Here is a 22,156-nt window from a genome sequence, read left to right on the forward strand (position 1 = left end):
AAACTAATTACTTAATAGCCTGTAACAACATGGGATGATGCAAGAAGCTCATGTTCCAATCAGTCCTCAAATTTCCTCTCGTCACACATTTTGTGTTAATTTATCAAGTTCCAGAAACAAGTTTTTTTTTACCCCATTTAATGCAAAATAATCACTGGCAAAAATAAAAAAGATACCAGTTGATTTTCTCAGGATGGGTCGACTGAATTGTCTTGACTAAAAAACAAAATTAACTATAGCATCGGACAATACCGATTGTGCATGTTATTTGTTGGGACCAAATCACATGATTTTGATTTTGGCCATGGCATGCTCAAAGGATTTTTTTTTTTATTACCACTGTTATTATTGTTGGTATCCATCCAAATCTTGCCCCTTAATTACGTATACACATAGTAAAACGCTACTAAACTTTCAATTCTGAATTCGGGTATTTTCCTTGGATGGTTGAAACTCAAACTCCTCCATAAGTGCTTCAGCAATTTAGCCTTTTGCATGTCCTATGTCAGAATGCCAAAAGTATCATCCTTGTCCAGGCTAAAATAGGCCAAACATCATGGGGCAAAAGATCTAAGACAAACCCCTGTACGTTTTTCTTGAGCTACTGAAGAATGAAGGTTGAGAATTTACACATAAATTCACTTGTATGGTGCAAATAAGATTGATGAGTTCTGTCCACCATAGCAAAATGAGTTGAAGGGTGCCAACTTAATGTCCAGTTGTTCCTTTTTGGGGCCAACGAGAATGTTTGTGTCCTGTGTTCCACATATGAAGAGTTGAGTAATTGAGAACAAGTATGCTTTTGGCAATATAAAATTGCTCAGGTTGGGAAGCTGTTCATATGCTGTATCCGAAGGCTATGGTTACACAATTCGATGTGAAATAGAAAATAAAACATACCAAGCCCTCACCAGGACTATCAAGATTGATGTTTGGATGAATCCATCCTGTCTGTATTGCCTACATTTGAAAAGGAATACCTTGTGGGTTAGAATTTAAGGATAGACATGGACATGAACTGTTAGAAGCTTCAGAAATCAGTTACCTTAATTGTTGCAATGGCTTCAACAGCGCCTGAAGCTCCTTGTAGATGACCGGTCATGGACTTAAAGAGTTTATTCTTAGCTGGGGCATAGGAATAGTGTAAAAAGATAAGTATGCATAGAGCAGATTGAATTAAGGGAAGGAAATTCTATTATTACCCAAGGATTCTGGCCAAAACTACCAATCAAAGTTTGGTATTCGCACTGATCAACTTTTTGTGTAGATGAAGCAAATGCGTTTGTGCAATTCACATATTCTTTGGCTACCACAGCTCGAGCCAAGGCCTTCTTTATGCAAAGATTCATTACTCTCCCTGATATTATATGGGAGAAATTCACCTTTTTATGTTAAATATATAAAGTCACTATCTGTGGATGATCAGGGCCATCATGGAAGTTCGTATAAGTAGAAATAAAAAAAAAAAGGAAAATAGGGTAAATAAAATGGAAAAGAAGCTAATATCAACTGGCTTGTTGGTTTGTCCTTCAAGGAAGTTCAACAAGCTTGTTTACCATCAGGACGAGGATCAATTATGTGATAAGCATCAATGTAGACACTGGTTTTGTCCGGGTCTACTAATTTCAATTTTTGTTAATAATAATTTTTTTATAATAATAATATTGGTATAATTAAAACTAAAAATTAATTAAAACAAAAACAAAAACAAAAAAAAGAGAAATAGAAAATGGCAGAAAGCAAGGCGGTTGATGCCTGGCACCAGCCACCTTGCAGCCGCCACTAATCGCCCACGCTCCTACCCGATCAGCCTCCTGTCCAGCCACCAAATCAGACAGTTACCCTATAGCTACCCTGCCATTCCTATAGCCACCACCTGTTCCCCTTTGAAGCTCTTTAAAAACCCCCAGCTTCTTCCTTTTAGGCTCTCCTCTCGAACACATGAAGAGCTTACCCTTCATCACTGCCCAGCCCCCCTTTCAACAAGCTCAATCCCCATACTAGCACCCCAATTCGAGCCTCAACCCTCACCAAACTCATACCCAAACAGAAACACAAAAACAGAAACAAAAAATAAAGACAAACAGTCATTCTCATAGGGAGGAACCTCAATGCCAGAAAGCCCTGTAAACAAGCAAAGAAATCATCAGTTTCTTTTTAAAAAAAAAAGAAGAAAGAGAAAGGAGATCGAAAGCTTTAAGGCCTGATCTACGTTGATCAGGATTATTTATGACAAAACGGATGTTGGATCTAGAAAGAGGGCATAGAGGTGAACGATTAGGAGTCTTTTTGGTGTTTTTCGTTGACCGACGACAACCACCGGTGGCGGTCAAAACAGTGGCTGGTGCGACGATAAGAGAGCCGGTGGTCGGATGCTGGCAGAGTCCACAGAGCTCTCCTGGACCTCTAAAAAAATTTTTTTTGGCAAAAAGGATGAAATGAAACAAAAAAAAAGTTAACTTTTATATAGAAGCCAAAGCAGCAAAATGACGCCGTTTTGCTTAAGGAGAAGATTCGCATGTATACCCGAATCCAACCAAAGATTCGTGTAACCTGACCTGTGACCCGCTTTTACCTCAGCTCAAAATCGGTCTATTTGAACCGGTACAAAACTGCCAGTGAATTGGTCGAATCGGTCTGAACCGTTGGACCACCTGAACCTTAGATTGAACCGTCGAATCGGTCCAACCAGTTTAGACCAGCTTTGATCGGACCGTTGATCGATCCGGTTCAGGTAAAATTTTTTTTTTTGGTTTTTTATATTTTATTATTTTTGTTATTTTGAGTATTTTTTATATTTATGCATGATGAATTTTAAATTTGTTAGGATAAATTTTTAATTATTTTTAATAATAATAAAATTGAAAACAAGTAATAACTAAAAAAATATTAAAAATGCTTAAAAAAGAATAATAATAATATTTTTTATTATTTTCCTTGCCTAAATGTTGGAGAGAATGAAAATATATTCCTAAAAATAATTTCGCCTAGATGTTGGAGAATTATTATTAATAAATTTTCATAAAATAAATATATGAGAAATTCTTGATTAATTTTAAAAAATCACTAAAATCGAACTTGCTCCGAAAATCCGCCCAAATGTTGGGGATTTTTAAAGATGTTCGCATTTTCTTAAAAATGAAACTTCAATTTTTAAAACCAAAACCCTAGGATTCTAAAACCCCTAAAATCCAAAATTCTAAAACCTTTTAAATCCAAACCCCTAAAATCTAAAACCTTAAAATTCGAATCTTCAAAACCTTTAAGCCCTAACCTTTAAAACTTTTACTCAAGCCCGTACTCAAAACATCTTAAAAATCTTAAAGACACGTGTGAAAATTTCACTTAAAGTAATTTGTTCTCGAATGCTGTCTAGATGATGTGGTGTTTAAGAAAATTTATTTCATTAAGTCTTTCATACCCGTCCTTAATTAGTCTTAATAATAAAATTAAAACTCTAATAAAAAGTAATAATAAATTGGGATCTTAAATATAAATAGTCACACCTAAGCTCTGCCTAGATGTTGGAGAGTTAAAGTGATCTCATTATATTCAAAAACCCTACTCTAAATTTATATGTTATCACTTTGCATAACATCATCATCATGTTATTCGTGTTGCATTTCTCTGTCTTTAATTTTTATTTGCTACCTGACAATATCATCATTTATTTCCTCATATAAAATGTTCTACAAAAAAAAAATACATATTTTAAAATTTTGATATTATAAAATAAAAAATAACATTTCGAATGAAATAATTCTTGGTATTTTGCCTAGATATCGGAGAGTCACTAACAATTATCTTCTATAAATATTGTTATTTTATTTTAAGGATTGATGTGCTAAATCTTAAGTGAAAAGAGTTATTTTAAATTCTGCCTAGATATCAAAAAATTTTAAGATAATTCTTAAACTTAAAGATTTTCTCAATATTTCTAAATAAAAATTTTAGCAAAAAAATTTTTTTAAACGAAGGGAATTAGTATTAAATTTTAAGACAAAACCATTTTATCAAACATCGAAAATAACGCATGATTAAATGGTACCAATTTATGGGCGTTGTGGGGGTGCTAATCCTTCCCACACGTAACCGACTCCCGGACCTAACCCGATTTTTTGTAGATTAAAATTTATCTTTTTGATAAACTTTAAACCCACTTTTAAAGTTTTATTAAGAAGATAAACTTTTAGGTGATCAATCACATCTTAAAACAGATTGGTGGCGACTCCCCTCATTTATTTTAATTTTAAAACTCATTTACGTCTGACGGTCTCAAAATCGTTACGACAGCTTGGCGACTTCGCTGGGGACTGTTTGAGAGTCAGGCTAAAATTTTAATTATGCGCCATGAACAATGGTTGGATTTAATTGGTTTTATTTGATATTTAATTTAATTCCTTTTATTTTATCTTTCAAAAATATAGAAGTTAATGAATAAAATAAATTGCATGCTAGTTTTTACTTTATTTTGATTTTATGTTTATGATTTATTTATGTTATTTTAATTAATATATCTCTTTGCACACACTTTGCATATTCATCCGCATTCATGAGCTCTAGACCTAGGCTCTTATCCTTTATAGGAGGGAGTGAAGTAGCTATGCTATCGTGAGGTGATAACTTCCGTATTTTCTAGTAAAACACTTCCACTTAGATTGAACTATTCTTGTTAGTAACCTGTAATGGGTGAGGATCAGAGAACCTTACTAGTCTATAATGGATGATGATGTGAGGAATAGTCTGGGGACCTTTAGACACATAATCCTAACCTGACATATAGTGAGTTGTAAAGCCTAACCTTCGATAGAGCATTATCCTTTTGTGGAAATAACAAAAAAGCATTTTCTTGAAGATTTTTTTTTCTTTTCTTTGGTAGTTATCCAAAATTTGCATTTCCATAAAATATTTTTGAATTATTTTTAGCATTATCCAATAAACAAAAAGTGAAAACTTTTTTTAAATTCTTTATTTATTGGCTAAATAAAAATTAATTTTTTTAAGTCCTAGTTATTCCATGTGAAAAAAATGATTTTCCTTTAAAAAAAAAAAGATTTTTTTTCTTTTTTTGAATGATGTTTCATTTTTTGCATTTTCGTTTGATTTTTAATCCCATCCCATACGCATCATAATAGGATAATGTGAGCATTCCATCCCATCCATATCAATGTATAATGCATGCATCCCATGTTATGCACATGTTGATAAATGATACATGCCTTTTATATGCATCTTAATAGGTAGTGCGCACATTCCATTTCATTACACATTTGAAGGTAGTGTTAGTTCATTAGGATGATATAACATAATCATTTCATGTAAAAATATAACGTGCACTTGATAGGTTCATGCATTCCATACAAGTATGTTGTATTATTTATAGGTATGCATCTCATCATTCATGTAAATATGTCATTGCATTTCATGCATATAGATTCATGAATAATAGGGTTGTATGAAACATACATTGCATTTAATATCCCACTATCCCTGCAACATGACATTATATTCCTTGTATACACATTCATGGTTGACGAAAATTTTTATTTGGGTCCTTGTACATATAAAAATCCATTGTCATAGGTATATATGTATTTCATGATATTTTTTAGCCATCATACTCGTGTTCATAAACATACTTTGTATGTCATTATTTTTGTGATATTCATTCAATAAGGTTAGTAATCTAAAATTTTTTATCTAAGTCCCAGAATAAAATGTCTGTCTTGGTAGAAATTAGAATGGCAAAAATGAAAGATTGATTAGAAGCAAGGATTAGTACTTTGGAGTTGAATCAAAAGAAATTATGGCTTGAGCTTCGAGAGATGAAATAGCAAATGGCTCAATTGATAGAAATGGTTAAAGGTAGTGGTGGAGTTGCGTTTGTTCCTTCTCAAGGATCGTTGTCATTTTCGATTCCATCAAGTCAAGATCAATCGACTCCTGTTAGTCTTAGCATTTTACTAGAACAAAATAAGGCATTGGGTGATTTGAACAGTGACCAAAGTTTGGGCAAACTCAAGAGAGGAATGGGTGAACTAGTCACGTAAATGACTGAGCTCAAAAGTTTAATTTCCAATAAGGAGTCACCTGGCTTCAAACAACCATCACTAACTATCCCGAGTCCTAACCCATACCTAAATCCGTCTTATGACTACTTCTAACCTCCTTTCCAATCACTTAGAATTAAGCCCCCAAGTGTCATGCAACCTTAAAAAATTTCACACTTGAATTTATGTCCTCCACTTCATATTTCACAATCGCTTGTTCAGCATGCTATCCAATCACCATTTTATCAGCCCAATCTTCAACCCAGAGTTTTTCAATTCACCTCGAGACCAACTATACCAGTATCTTTTCAATAAAGTAAACCAACCATAGGATAAAAAAACTCTGGTAACACTAAATGAAAAACCCATATTGATCTAATACCTGTGTCTTACACAAAGTTATACCCATTGCTCTTAGAGAATTACCTTATCGCCTCTTTCCCTGCTAAACCTCGCAAACCACCTTTCCCTAAATGGTATAACCCTAATCCCAATGTGAATACCATTTTGGTGTTGTGGGCCATTCTCTGAAAGACTACACAACTTTGGAACATAGGGTGTAGAGATTGATGAAAGTCAGATATCTGAGTTTTGATACTAAGATGAAGTCAGTTATTCATAAGAACCCTTCTTTGATCTATGCCAAAATAGTAGGTAGTGCTGTAAGCAACAGTAAGATTGGTCAGGATGATGAAAAAAAGCTTTTTAAACAAAGAGTTGTCCCCCTAGTAATCATAGTCAACTATTTTTTAGGTGAGACAAAGGGAAGTGGAAGCAAGTCTGACACTTTTTGGCCCCAACCCTAGAATGATTTATGATGTGTAAACTTGATACTTTTGGAATGAATGAAAACTTCTTTTAACCTAAATTTTTTATGAATTGATTCTTCTGTCCACCTTTAATAATTGGAGCTAGTGAAAAAGAGTGATGGTTGTGAATATACTTTCATCAAACTTTCGAAGAAAAAAGGATGTCTTTAGATAACTCAGCCAAAATATATGTGGAACTTGAGTTTTTCTCTTCTTAATAATAATAAAATTTGGCTTACACATCATACATCATCTGTTTGAATTCATTATTTTTCATGCTAGTTAAAGATAAAAGATGATGATTATGAATATGCTTTTGTTAAACCTTCAAAGCCAAAATATTTTTTATAATAAAATTCATGTTGTGCATTTTGACTTCTAATAATTAATAAAAGGTTCAAGGATAACTATCATAGGAAACAAGGTCACACTTATAGCACTCGAGTCTGTACTAGAGTCATGAAAAATAAAGATACAGATCGAATGGACAGAGTAGAAAAGGCTCATGGAGAGATCAACGAAACAGTCACAAGAATGCAATAGAACATGAACATATAACTGGTAGAATTAAAACAGATGATAGTAAAATTGATAAAAGAAAAAAGAGTTGTTGAGACGCATATGATAAGAGAGGAAATAGCTGTTGAGACATCATTTTATCCATCTGGGTTCACATATGTTCAAGATCCTTATGTGTCATAAGCACCTTCAACAACTCATCAACCTTATATTGGCTCTTTTGTCAAGTTACCATCAGTTCAGACAAATATCAATTTGAGCATACCCCTCACAACTTCACTACTGTGTCTAATGTGGATGATCATAAAAATTTGAAAAAATTGAAAAATGGTGCTAGATCCATCAGAAGATATAGTAATGAAAGATAAGTATGATTTGTTGGAAGGGAGACTGAAAGTAATTGAAAGCCATGATGTGTATGAAAATGTTGACATCAGTGAACTTAGTCTAGTACCTGATCTTATTATTCCATCAAAATTTAAAGCCTCAGGTTTCAAAAAGTACGATGGAACGAAATGCCCTTTAACACACATCATCATGTACTATCGAAAGATGACAAGCCACACTCATAATGATAAATTATTGATTCATTATTTTCAAGATAGTCTCACTGGGTCTATAATAAGATGGTATGCTCAGTTAGATCGAAATAAGATTTACTCTTGAAATGACTTAGCCAGGGCCTTCTTAGCGTAATACAAACATGTTGAAGATATGGTGCTAATTATGTTATCCTTGTAGACCATGAAAAAAAGATCAACTGAAACATTCAAAGAATACACACATAAATGGAGAGACAGCATCTCAAGTACAACCTCTTTTGTCTGAGAAAAATTACTGTTTTGTTTGTTAATTCTTTGAACACTCCCTATTATAAAAAAATGATTGGGAATATCTCTAAAAACATTTCAGACATGGTGATTTCTAGTGAACTTATAGAAAACATAGTAAAGAGTGACATGATTAAGTTAAGAGAAGTATATCAGAAAAGAATAAAAGAGAGATGCAAGCATTCACAATGGAGGGGCATCTACCTAATAGCTTTATCCCATATAATCCTTATCTTACTTATCAACCCTATCACCCTACTATAAGCCATATCTTTCAAAACCCATATTTTTGCCAACCAAGCCAGCATTTGGGCTTTCTAGCAAACTTTTATCCTCAAATGATCATTCATGATCTTGTTTTACATTTGAATCCACCACCCGACCAATAAAAAATCGAAAGAGACCAAAAAATGATTAAGAGAAATTGCCCATCCCCATTTTTTACTTTTTACCTTTGCTAATAGAAGGTCGATATCTCACTCCTGTGCCTCTAAAGATAACATCAGATCTATCAATAATGAGTTATGATCCCAATGACAAGTGTGATTACTATATGAGAGCAATTGGCCACTCAACTGAAAAATACAGACAATTGAAAGAAAATGTTAAAGATCTTATCAAGAATGACATTCTGACTTCAGAGGCAATAGAACAATGAAAGTTGTTGACTCTATCCAATTTTTAAATGTGAGAAGTTAAGATGAAGAAAGAGGTGTCAAGTTTTGAAAATCAGGATAGGATGATTTTTTTTTAAAATTTTTTTACTATGTATGTATGACATGTGCATTGTGTCTTTAGTAGTTATCTAACTTATTTTGAAAGAATTAAATGTTTTGGATTTTTTTATGAAATTTCTCTTTATGCATTTATTTGAATAAAAAGTTTTACATAAGTAATTTTCAAGATTTCAAAAAAAAAATTAAAAAAAGAAAAAAAGTTTTCTTTTACAATAAAAATTGAAGGGTTCTTAAGGGAAATGGTGATTACTATTAGGAAAAAGCTCATCAAACACCTTCACACCTTTTCAAATACTTTCATGCCTTTAATCACTCAAATGATTGAACTTATAAACCATAATCTTTCAAGGAATGTGAGTTTGAATTCATACCTTAAAAGATCGATGATCTTTTCTTATGCAAAGAACAAAAGAGATTAATTTTGAAAGTTCATTTTGAATTTCAAAAATTAGATATGCTTTCAAATTTTCAATTGATAATTCAATGTGTGTCAAAATTTTGCTATGACTATAGAAACAAAAATGCTTGAGCTTTTTTTTCTTAAATAACTTTTGTTCTATGTCTTAAGGCACATTGAGAAAAAGAAAAAGAATCCCTTTCTGTCTAAGATGATTTATACCTTTATACATTTTCTTTTCCTTTCATTAAAAAATGTCAGAGTACAAAGAGCCTTTTGAACTATATGATCAATCTTATATGACTTGATCATCATTAAAACCTTGAGTAAAAAAAAAAGAAGATGAGGCATCACAGTAAAAAAAAAGAGGACATCTTCAATGATTTGCTCTTCTAGCCAAGTGATCATGTTTGAAATAATGAATGACCATCTTTCTCTATCCTTTTCATACATAAAAATTATCCATTTACTACCCATTTGAGTCTATTAAATTTTTTGTTCTAAAATAAACCCTAGCCAATGATCATTTTCTACATTGGGGGTAAAATTAAGATATATTCAAGATCAACTTCAAGAAAAGTATTCAATAATTGAAAGCATCTAACATGCCTTTCGACGGTGAAAGTCTGAGATAAAAAGTGAATAAAGCTTCAATAAGAATTTCAAGATTAAAAAAAGTGAACAGCCAAAGATAAAGTTAAGTATTTTTAAGGTAAAGCAAAGAAACCTTAGAAATAAGAATCTAAAGCTTCAGTTAGAATAAAAAAAAAGTAAAAGAAAAATAAGAGAAAATATGTACTTTGAAAATGAGAATTCAAGAAAAAAAAAAGGGTGAATAAAGTTACCGAAATTAAAGCTAAATGTTTCAAAAAAAAGTAAAAGAAGAAAGTCAGAGAATGTTTTTCAAGATCCTTGGCCTAATTATCCTGAATAATATATTTTGAGCCTATTTATCCATTCTTTCAGAAGCCCTAACCTTGGCCTACATTACACACCTTGAAAAGTTTATTTTGATCAAATGTGAACATTTGGATTGAAGAGCAGTGTCCTTGAATTTGTATATACTTGTTGAATTCTTCATTGACAAAAAAATATAGCTCTAAGATTAAAACCCCAAGAGGGTAGTTTAGAGCTAAAGTCATTTTTTAGGCCTTAAAATGAATTTCAGAGTTCCAAGGTTCTATTCGAAATAAAAAATCTAGATGCAAAGCCTTTTGAAAGACCAGTACCCATTAAAGACCTTTTTTCTAAAAAAAAATAGCCTTGTCTTTTTTTTAAATCTTATTTGAAAAGTAATGACTAATTTTGACTCACATTGAAGTATCACATTTTCAATAAAAAAAAAGTGTTTTAAAAAAATTATCTCTTTTGCGAGTCCAAGAGAAATCCTTGCAACCCTCGTCGAGCTTTTCTATGAGATATGTCCACCAGTAAAATGAGTTGAATTGTCAATTACCCTTCCATCTATAAGTTTTTCAAATAGTAGTCATCGACTTTCAAGAGATTCGGAAGTCTTGAGTTCTAAATTTTTCATTAATTAATAAGATACTTTATGTGGGGTAATTTTTTATCACTTTTAAAAATTTTCAAGATTATTTGAGTATTTTGTACATAATACTGAGATCATTTTTTGGGTGAAAATGAGACAATGACAGTTTAAATAGAAAATTTAAAAAAAAAGGGGCAAGAAGAGTCTTTGCATTTGCATCGCTTGCATCTCCATCACAAGAAAGACATTCATATTTGTATCATTTGCATTCACACCATAAAAAGAATTTGCATTTGCATTTGCATTTGCATCATGGCATTTGCATCCTAAGAAAAGATAGTTGTAGGGGCATTTACATGAAAAGAACATTATCAATTGCATTGTGAAAAGGTCAAATGTATTTGCACCAAGCATTCACATTCTTGCATTGGCATTTGCACCGACATTTTCATTAGTATCATTTGATGATAATGGACATTTGTATCATGATTGCACATTAGCAGTAAAAAAATATATATATATAAAAAAAACAGAAAAATAGGATTTTAAAATTTCAACACCTCTATTTAAGATGAACCTTTTTCAAACAAAATTTTAAAGCCTCTGTTTAGGAGGAACCTTCTTCAAACAAGACCTTTAAAGTCTCAAAAATCTCTGATCATGCGAATGTCATTTTTAAAGTTTCATTGCCTTTGATTATGAGGAGCATTCAAAGATTTTGAGATTTATAAGACCTTCGAATATAATCTCTAATACTTTCGAGCACAACTTTCAAGACCACTAGGCAAAAGATTTTTAAATTTTTAAAAGTTTCATTGTCTTTAATTATGAGGGGCATTCAAAGATTTTGTGATTTGTAAGACCTCTGGGCATAAATTCAATTCTTGGTGTTATCCCGGTCAATTCTTGATTTTTTGACTTGCGGTGTTGTCCTAGTTGATTCTATAAGACTTTCGGACATGATTTCTAAGACCTTTGGGCATAAATTTGATTCGCGGTGTTTTTTCGATCAATTCATTATTTTTTGACTTGTCGTATTATCCCGTTAATTTTGTAAGACTTTCGGACATGATTTTTAAGACCTCCGGGCATAAATTCAATTTGTGATGTTATCCCAATCGATTTTTAATTTTTTGACTTGCAGTGTTGTCATAGTTGATTCTGTAAGACCTCCGGGCATAAATTTGATTCGTAGTGTTATCCCGATCGATTCTATATTTTTTGACTTACGTGTTGTCCTAGTCGATTCTATAAAACCTCTGGGTATGATTCCTATGACCTTCAAACATGATTTTTAAAACCTCCGGGCATAAATTCGATTCGCAGTGTTATCCCGATCGATTCTTTATTTTTTAACTTGCAATGTTGTCCCAATTGATTCTGTAAGACCTTCGAGCATGATTCCTAAGACCTCTGAACATGATTCCTAAGACCTCCGAGCATAAATTCGATTTACGATGTTTTCTCGATTGATTCCTTATTTTTCGACTGACGGTGTTGTCCCAGTTGATTCTATAAGACCTCCGGGCATAAATTCTATTCGCGGTGTTATCCTGATCGATTTTTTGATTTTTTGACTTGTAGTGTTGTCTCAATCGATTTTGTAAGACTTTTGGGCACGATTCTGTAAATCCTCTAGGCATGACTCTTAAGACCTTCGGGCATGATTTCTAAGACCTTCGGGCATAAATTCGATTCGCGATGTTATCCCGATCGATTTTTTATTTTTTGACTTGCAGTATTGTCTCAGTCGATTCTATAAGACCTCCGGGCATAAATTTAATTTACGGTGTTATCCCGATCGATTTTGTAAGTCCTCTAGGCATGACTCCTAAGACCTCCGGGCATGATTTCTAAGACCTCCGATCATAAATTTGATTCGTGATGTTATCTCGATCGATTCCTTATTTTTTAACTTGCAGTGTTGTCCTAGTCGATTCTATAAGACCTCCGAGGATGATTTCTAGACCTCCGGGCATAATTTTGATTCGCGATGTTCTCCCAATCGATTTTTTATTTTTTGACTTACGATGTTGTCTTAGTCGATTTTCTAAGACCTCCGGGTATAATTTCGATTCGTAATGTTGTCTCGATCGATTCTTTAATTTTGATTCACGGTGTTATCCCGATCGATTCTTTAATTTCGACTATCAGTGTTGTCCTAGTCGATTTTTTATTTTTTGCCTTGCGGTGTCGTCCCGATCATTTTCTTTATCACTTGACTTGTGGTTAAAAAAAAAACTTTTGAAAAATCCACGATTTGCTTTTGAACAAAATCGTCGTCTTTGTCTTTGTCTTATTTTTTATTCTCAATAATATGCAAAGAGAGGCAGTTGTAGACACCGATTTTATCCGGGTCTACTAATTTCAATTTTTGTTAATAATAATTTTTTATAATAATAATATTGGTATAATTAAAACTAAAAATTAATTAAAACAAAACAAAAACAAAAAATGGCAGAAAGTAGGGCGGCTGATGCCTGGCACCAACCACCTTACAGCTGCCACTAGTCGCCCACGCTCATATCGATCAGCCTCATGTCCAGTCACTAGACCAAACAACCACCCTGCCACTCCTACAACCATCACATGTTCCCCTTTAAAGCTCCTTAAAAACCCTCAGCTTCTTTTTTTTAGGCTCTCCTCTCGAACACACGAAGAGCTTACCCTTTATCACTGCCTAGCCCTCATTTCAACAAGCTCAGTCCCCATACTAGTACCCTAATCTGAACCTCAACCCTCACCAAACCTATACCCAAACAGAAACATAAAAACAGAAACAAAAAATAAAGACAAACAGTCTTCCTCATAAGAAGGAACCTCACCGTCAGAAAACCCTGTAAACAAGCAAAAAAATCATCAGTTTCTTTAAAAAAAAAAAGATAGAGAAAAGAGACCAAAAGCTTTAAGCCTCGATCGACGTAGATCAGGGCTGTTTCTAACAAAACGAACTTTGGATCTGAAAATAAGGCATAGAGGTGAACGATTAGGAGTCTTTTTAGTGTTTTTTGTTGACTGACGACAACCACCGATGGCGGTCAACACGGTGGTGGTGCGACGACAAGAGAGCTGACGGTCGGACGCTGGCGGAGTCCACAGAGCTCTCTTGGAGCTCTGAAAAATTTTTTTTTGGCAGAAAGGATGAAATGAAACAAAAAAAAAAGTTAACTTTTATATAGAAGCCAAAGCAGCAAAACGACGTCGTTTTGCTTAAGGATAAGAATTGCGCGTATACCAGGTTCGACCTGGGATTCGCATAACTCGACCCACGAGCCGCTTTTACCTCAGCTCAAAATCAATCCATTTGAACCGGTATCGAACCACTAGTGAACCGGTCTGAACCACTGGACCACCCAAACCGTAAAATTAAACCATTGAATCGATCCAACTGGTTTAGACCAAGTTCAGGTAAAAAATTTTTTTTTTTTGTTTTTTATATATATTTTTTGTTATTTTAAGTATTTTTTATATTTATGCATGACAAATTTTTAAATTTGTTAGGATAAATTTTTAATTATTTTTAATAATAATAAAATTAAAAACAAGTAATAACTAAAAAAAATATTAAAAATGCTAAAAAAAAATAATATTTATTATTTTTTCTGCCTAGATATTGGAGGGAATGAAAAAATATTCCTAAAAATAATTTCGCCTATATGTTGGAGAATTATTATTAATAAATTTTCATAAAATAAATATATAAGAAATTCTTAATTAATTTTCAAAAATCACTAAAATCGAACTTGTTCCAAAAATTCACCTAGATATTGGAGATTTTTAGAGATGTTCACATTTTCTTAAAAATGAAACCTCAATTTTTAAAACCAAAACCTTAGGATTCTAAAACCCCTAAAATTCAAAATCCTTTAAATCCAAACCCCTAAAATCCAAAATTTTAAAACCCCTTAAATTCAAACCCCTAAAATCTAAAATCTTAAAATCTAAATTTTCAAAACCTTGAAGCCCTAACATTTAAAACCTCTACTCAAGTCCTTACTCAAAACATCATAAAAATCCTAAGGACACTGTATGAAAATTTTACTTAAAGTAACTTGTTCTCGAATATCGCCTAGATGATGGGGTGTTTAAGAAAATTTATTTCATTAAGTCTTTCATACCCGTCCTTAATTCGTCTTAACAATGGAATTAAAACTCTAATAAAGAGTAATAATAAATTAAGATCTTAAATATAAATAGTCACACCTAAGTTCTGCCTAGATGTTAGAGAGTTGGGGTAATCTCATTATATTCAAGAACCCTATTCTAAATTTATATGTCATCACTTTGCTTAACATCCACTAACGTACATACATCATCATGTTATTCATGTTGCATTTCTCTGTCTTTAATTTTTATTTGCTACCTAATAATACTATCATTTATTTTCTCATATAAAATGTTCTACAAAAAAAAAATACATATTTTAAAATTTTGATATTATAAAATAAAAAATAACATTCCGAATGAAATAATTCTTGGTACTCTGCCTAGATGTTGGAGAGTTACTAACAATTATATTTTATAATGATTGTTATTTCATTTTAAGGATTGATGTATTAAATCTTAAGCAAAAAGAGTTATTTTAAATTCTGCCTAGATGTCGGAGAATTTTAAAATAATTCTTTAACTTAAAGATTTTTTTAATATTTTTAAATAAAAATTTTAGCAAAAATATATTTTTTTAAACGTTTGGAATTAGTATTAAATTTTAAGTCAAAATCATTTTATCCAACACCGAAAATAGTGCATGATTAAATGGTACCAATTATGGGCATTATGGGGTACTAATCTTTTTCCACACGTAACTAACTCCCTGACCCAACCTGATTTTTTATAGATCGAAATTTATCTTTTTGATAAATTTTAAACCCGCTTTTAAAATTTTATTAAAAAACTAAATTTTTGGGTGATCAATCATACTTTAAAACAAATTGATAACGACTCTTTTCATTTATTTTGATTTTAAAACTTATTTATATTTGACGATCTCAATACCGTTACGACAATAAGATGTCAAGCTTCCACCTAAAAATTCTGCATAAAATTTTCCTCCTCTCCTCTGCATATTAAATGATGAAGCATAATGGAATTGTGTTGTAAGAATTTGACCATATATATGAGATGATTAATTATAATGGACTAGTGTAAAAATTCAGAACTGAATAACTGAGCTTATACCTTAGCATGTTCTAACTGTTCCAGAAGCAAAACCCCAGCTCCCTCTCCAATTACAAATCCATAATAATTATGTGGTCAAACCTAATATTAGGCGTTATGACATTATAATTAGAATAATATCTAGAATTACATATGATTACAATATCATATGTGGTCTTCTATATATAAATAGAACACTTCTATATGGTTGCAGAATTACTTCTGTCAAGCCAGATGGTGGATGAAAGAAATTGGTCCCTCGACATATAGCATACATTATAACTCTGCCCAGGAAACTTTCTTATCTAAATTAACCCTTTCTTACATGAAGTAGTCTCTACTCAATGCACTTAATCCTGATCTTTTTACCTTCGTGATTGAAGATCTTTTATCATTTATGAGTAGTTGTTTTGTTTAGCCCAAAGGGTACGTCTGCTGTTTGTAGTTGGTATTTTTTTTTCTTGAAAATCGAGTTGGTATGGTTTAAAACTTTATTGCTGAATAAATCAGTACTTTTTTTAGTGATTTGGAAAAGTGCAGGAAGATCATACAGGACTTACTAAATCAAATGCTTATCAATCGTGTCTATGTTGTGTTAAAATTTTGACACTATTGTTTATTTAAAAAATTAGCATTTAGATCATGTCATGTAATGCTAATGTTGTTGACACAATTATTAATTATGTTGAATTTGTAAATTCTCAATTTTTCTAATTTCTAGTACCCAGATTTCTGCACAATAAAATTATAAGCCACAACAGAACAAAAGTATAGGTTTAACTCTGATATCTACAGTACATCATTGCTGGTTTTCTTATTATTATTATTTTTTAATGTTTTAACCGAATTTGTGTTACCATACTGTCCTATGACTAGAAGTGTAAATGGAATATGGTTTCAAGTTTTCCAAATGATTCTATTTGATTTTTTCACTTAAAAATGGGATAGATTTCTCGGACAAGTAGAAAATTTTCACGAGCTGTTGCTTTCCATTACAAAAATGATAAGGATTTATTACTTTTCTCATAAAAACTTGTTCCAGGGTTCATTGAATAAGCTCTTTTGTCTGTTTCCAGGATTTATGGTCGTGAATCCAGATCACTTGATGTGACTATGAAACAGACAGGTAGAATTATAATAGTATTCATCCAAAAAAAAGAAAGAAAAGTAGTAGGGACAAGAGGACATAAAAAATGAGGAAAATGACCAATGACACGGTGACGGAGGTGGCAAAATCAAAGACGCAACTCAATATTTATTACTAAATTCTCTGTCAGTTCTTCCCCGTGAACATTTTGTTTTCAATGCAATTAGTTAAAATAACCAAGAAAACTAGTAAGTACAACGCCTTCTCTAACATTCACAAATAAGAATTCTGGAGAGGCTTTCAACTCTCATAGGTATGTTTTGTTTTAATCCTTGCTTTGACAATAATGATCTGAACTTAAACCCATGCTCTGATGGGTCACCATGCACTGGTTTTCAACTTTTGATGGCATTCAAGCACTTTTCAATTGTTCTCATGTATGTTATCAGACGATATCATGCTATATATTGGCCTGCAAATAAGATACTGATATTTAAGCAAGAAAATGGGGTTGCTAAGAATAATTAGCTCCAATTTGTGTACATACCAGCTTCTGTCTGCTTGTCTGTACCTGAATCTTGCCATAGCCTTCCATCCCAAATCTATCAATGAATAAAAGTTGACGTATCATTTGAAAGTTCTGTTTAATTTAGTGCCGTAGTGCCGTTTTCCAATTTTCAATTTCTCATCGTTGGTATGTAAATGATCCCTGATATGCGTGAGAAACCTTTATTTGATATAACTTATGATCTCATATGGTCAACAACAAAATTTTTAGAGGCCTCAAACAATGGTTTTGCCCATTGTAGGAAATTGTAGCAACAAGGGTCTGTATATCACAACTCTCCTAAGTTCTAACATTTATTCCAGTACTTATGCTATGGTTTATTATTGAAACTGCAGTTGCAGTTAGAGGTAGATGTGGCAGAATGTTAAAATACTGTCTATGTTTCTAGGATAATGGAAGCAGAACCCGTTAATGTCATTGAATTTCGAGAATTAGCTAGGCAATCCCTTCCAAAAATGTACTATGATTTCTTCGCTGGAGGAGCAGAGGATCAATACACCGTAAAAGAGAATGAGGAAGCATTTCACCGAATCACGTAATGCCTTAAATTGCTTATACTCTGAGACTGAGCAAATAGGTTTCATCATTATAACTAATTATTATCTCTGACTTCTTAGTATTCAGCCTAGAATTCTTCTAGACATGAGCAGCATTGATTTATCAACTACAGTATTGGGTTACAATATCTCAATGCCAGTTATGATTGCTCCAACTTCTAGGCATCAGCTGGCAAACCCTTCAGGTCTAAGTCCTCTACGAAGAATTCCTTTTAACTTATTTCAAACTTTTATTCAATAGCTGTTTGTTTTATTTCCAGGAGAGATTGCCACAGCCAGAGCAGCATCTGCATGTAACACAATAATGGTACAATATATATGAACTTTTCGGTGCCTTAGATTTTATAGTCTATTTCACTGTTAATTCTTATTCCAGGTTTTATCTATCTCATCTACCTGCTCTTTGGAGGAAGTAGCTGCCTGCTGCAATGCTGTTCGCTTCTTCCAATTATGTGTATTTGGCCTTGCCTGAGCTCTTTTAACATTACCATGTAGACTTTATCTTTAGTTAGCCGCAGCAATTTCTTCCTGTTACTTAAAATATCATTGCTAAGAACTAGACTCTACTTTGGTTTTCCTCTGAATAGGTGTATAAGAGACGGGATATATCAGCTAAGCTGGTGCAAAGAGCTGAAAATAATGGATATAAGGCTATTGTCCTAACTGCTGATTCTTCACGACATGGTCGAAGGGAGGCAGACATTAAGAACAAGTGAATTATGATCATTCTCTTTTTCATTGAGTTTCTGGGCAATAAAGATCCATTTGCTTTTAAATGTTTGGATTAATCTGCTTCATTGAGATTAGAAACTGATGCGGTTTTTACCATGATAAGAAATAATGTTCACAATTTACGTGGAAAGCTATGACTTGCATCTCATTTGAAACATTACTTTTGAGAAATCTTTGCAGAATCATTGTTCCTGAATTGAAGAATCTGGAAGGTCTATTATCAACTAAGATTGTCAATGTGAGTAGAATAGTCCCAACTCGCATCTTTTAAGTTGTGTGGGCATCCAGCTTCTTAAGCTAAAACCATGTTTTAATAAATGCACTATGCATCTTTTTATCCAGACTGCAGAGAATAAAATGGAGAAGTAATGAGCTTATATTAACTGCCAAATTCATTGGACTGTCTCTTACTGGATAAACCACACTGTTTTTATGAAAGTGTTCAAAGGAACACATCTTGTATTTTCTTTTGTTTTGTCTTGGTCTTGTCTTTTTCTCCAATACAATGTTAATTCTACACTCCCACAGATATTTGGCACATAAAACATGTCCCCTTTTCTTTTAAAAGGCCAAAGGAAATTGATTGGAATTAAGGGATTGGGCTATATATCTATTAAGCCTGTTTGATGTTTTTGATCATGGAATATAGGTAACATGTAATTGATTTTGCAGGATGAAGGTTTAAATTTAGAAGCTATGGCCAATTGGATCCGTGATCCTTCTTTTTGTTGGGAGGTAAAGATGAGTAAATCATTCAAGTTATTTTGTAATATGTTCAAGGATATCTATTACAGAAGCAGTAATCTCAGGCTTATTCCACCTTACTTCCTGTTTCTCTTTACATTGCTAATCACATGAATAATTATATTAGTACTGTAACACTCCCAATCTTATATTTAAAAAATGTGTGGATAAAAAATAATATATATGTAAATATTTAAACTCAAATTTGTAAGTTGCTTTTTATGATATAAAATTGTGAAACTTTCGAGTCAAAACAGACAATACCTCTCAGATTAAGTGTAAATTTTCACAAATAGTATCAGAACGACTTACGTCTCTAATTTCACATTTGAAAAATGCGTGGATAATAAATGATATATAATTATAATGTCAGTTAAGTTTTAAAAGTAGAGAGATTATAATGCTCTTAATCTTACATTAAAAGAACGTGTGGATAAAAAATGATATATAATTTTAACACCCTCAATCTCACGTTGAAAGAATATGTGGATAAATAATGATATATATATAAAGATTTAAACCCAAATTTATGTTAGCAAAACTGATTTTTTGGACAAGAATTGTGATTTCAATCAGATTCACCTTAAGCTTGAGTAAAAGAGTGGATTTTACTATGGTTTCCGGGCCAAAAATTTTCAACCACCCTGCAATTCCAAACTAACCTTCGTTGTTTATTTTAGTACTTTGCTTAGCGGTCTTTACAGATATTAAAGAGCAATTTCTTTTTCTCTCTATAATATTATTAGAGTCGTCTGGGAAGAGTGAGGTGAATATGAGAAGCAAGAACCATTGTTGTGGACCTCCGGTGCTATTCCTGGTTTTTAACTAGTACATTGTCATTTCCACGCAGGATATCGGATGGTTGAAATCTATTACAAAATTGCCAATTCTGATCAAAGGGGTTCTCACTCATGAAGATGGTAAGGTTCAGGCATCACCTTTGTCAGTTTGGGTTCCCCATTGAAGTCTTCGACTCTAGTTGAACATGCTATTAGTCAGCTATTTATATATAGTCCCTTGCCCTTCAGCAGATTCATTTAGATTCTGTTAAAATAAAAGAAGTTTTAGTAAACACATCAGTTTGAATTTGTGCCTACATACTTTCTTTTGGCTTTGGCTGCTGAGTACTGATTGAGTATTTTCAAAACTTGGCGCTACCATTCACAGCAATAAAGGCACTGGAAGTTGGTGCTGCTGGGATTATTGTCTCCAATCATGGAGGTCGTCAGCTGGATTATTGTCCTCCCACGATTTCTGTTCTGGAAGAGGTGCCCTCCTTGCATATCATTGTTCTTTTAATCTATATAATATGCAGTTTTAGAATATAAAGAATTTAAAATGTGCAACTGCCACCTTATATAATTAAGCAAAATCACCCTCAGTTTTACATTTTTAGTTCTTTAAGGAAAGCTGCATTAACTTGCACTAGTACTTGAGTGTTTGTGTACAACTTATAATGAGGAGAATCTGAAACATTTTCATTAAGTGCTGATGCATGCCTTGCCTGCATAAGATTTTGTACTCGCAACTTTTGCTTTTGTGAATTTTGTGCTGGCTACTTCCCAACAAAATTATTATCAGTAAGAAAAAATTCTCTATATTCAGTTCATATTTGTGCACAATGAGATCACAGGTGGTTCATGCTGTTGGTGGAAAAGTTCCAGTTTTCCTTGATGGAGGAGTGCGGCGAGGAACGGATGTTTTCAAGGCAATAGCTCTTGGTGCACAAGCTGTCCTAGTAAGCTCTTAAACCTCCCTCTATCAGTTCTGTCAAGAGATAAAATAACTGCCATGTTTCGTTTCTAGCATCTGATTGCAATTGGTTATCTGGTTTCATTCTCTTTTTCCCTGTGACATTCACTTTCAAGAAGACTATTTTGCTTGCTATGTACTTTTTAGGTTGGAAGGCCAGTGATCTATGGACTTGCAGCAAAGGGGGAATATGGAGTCAGACGAGTCCTTGAAATGCTTAAGGATGAGCTTGAACTTACCATGACCCTTTCTGGTTGTTCTAGTGTGAAGGAAATTACTAGGAGCCATGTCAGAACCAAGCATGACCAGAAGCTTCTATCTATGCTTTAATGGTATCCAGTAGAGAAAATCAAACATATGTCGTGCAGATCGATATAGAAGTGTCGTAGAATCCTTATCGTATCATGGTTGCTACTGAGAATGAGACGTTGTAGTAGTCTAAATTAACACTATCGTACCCTACTTTTATTAATTGAAACTCGTGAATGATATATTTTGTTGCTTGCCTTCACTCGTGATGGTACTCAATATTGCATAAATTTAAAAAAAAAAATCTGTTATTTTATGAAATGATTTGACTACGAAATATATTAAAATAATCAAAATTAATTTTATTCAAAAAATCAATTTAATTTGTTTGAATTTGATTTAATCCGAATTGTTTTTTTTAATAAAAAACTAATTTGAAATCAACTAAATTTGAACAAAACCAATAACACTAATATTTT

At 32.7% G+C, this 22,156-nt stretch overlaps 1 protein-coding gene and 1 pseudogene across 6 annotated transcripts; one reads left to right on the forward strand and one right to left on the reverse strand.

The window, feature by feature from the left end:
* Nucleotides 1-207: 207 nt before the first annotated feature.
* On the reverse strand, nucleotides 208-1,961 carry LOC111280563 (3-oxoacyl-[acyl-carrier-protein] synthase II, chloroplastic-like; annotated as a pseudogene). Its single transcript, XR_016335035.1, has 7 exons — nucleotides 1,854-1,961; nucleotides 1,763-1,814; nucleotides 1,557-1,616; nucleotides 1,203-1,357; nucleotides 1,046-1,125; nucleotides 901-960; nucleotides 208-755 (listed from the first exon to the last, which is right to left on the reverse strand). The product of XR_016335035.1 is annotated as a 3-oxoacyl-[acyl-carrier-protein] synthase II, chloroplastic-like (transcript).
* A 15,289-nt stretch (nucleotides 1,962-17,250) lies between these two features.
* On the forward strand, nucleotides 17,251-21,937 carry LOC111281106 (peroxisomal (S)-2-hydroxyacid oxidase GLO4-like). Of its 5 annotated transcripts, none has more exons than XM_089757022.1 (12): nucleotides 17,251-17,388; nucleotides 18,032-18,178; nucleotides 18,261-18,385; nucleotides 18,461-18,507; nucleotides 18,577-18,654; nucleotides 18,788-18,912; nucleotides 19,113-19,170; nucleotides 19,605-19,667; nucleotides 20,527-20,596; nucleotides 20,844-20,944; nucleotides 21,310-21,440; nucleotides 21,576-21,937. In XM_089757022.1, the coding sequence occupies exons 2-11, from the start codon at nucleotides 18,036-18,038 to the stop codon at nucleotides 21,424-21,426; spliced, it is 927 nt and encodes a 308-aa protein (XP_089613148.1). In that variant the 5' UTR covers nucleotides 17,251-17,388; nucleotides 18,032-18,035; the 3' UTR covers nucleotides 21,427-21,440; nucleotides 21,576-21,937. The 5 variants fall into 5 exon arrangements, with proteins under 5 accessions (XP_089613148.1, XP_022724453.1, XP_022724454.1 ...); XM_022868718.2 differs by having other exon boundaries at nucleotides 21,310-21,414; XM_022868719.2 differs by having other exon boundaries at nucleotides 17,305-17,388; nucleotides 17,979-18,178; nucleotides 21,310-21,414.
* Nucleotides 21,938-22,156: the final 219 nt, after the last annotated feature.

The sequence above is a fragment of the Durio zibethinus genome, chromosome 28, assembly GCF_047325235.1.
Source record: "Durio zibethinus cultivar Kanyao isolate XHJ-2024 chromosome 28, ASM4732523v1, whole genome shotgun sequence".
NCBI lineage: Eukaryota > Viridiplantae > Streptophyta > Magnoliopsida > Malvales > Malvaceae > Durio > Durio zibethinus.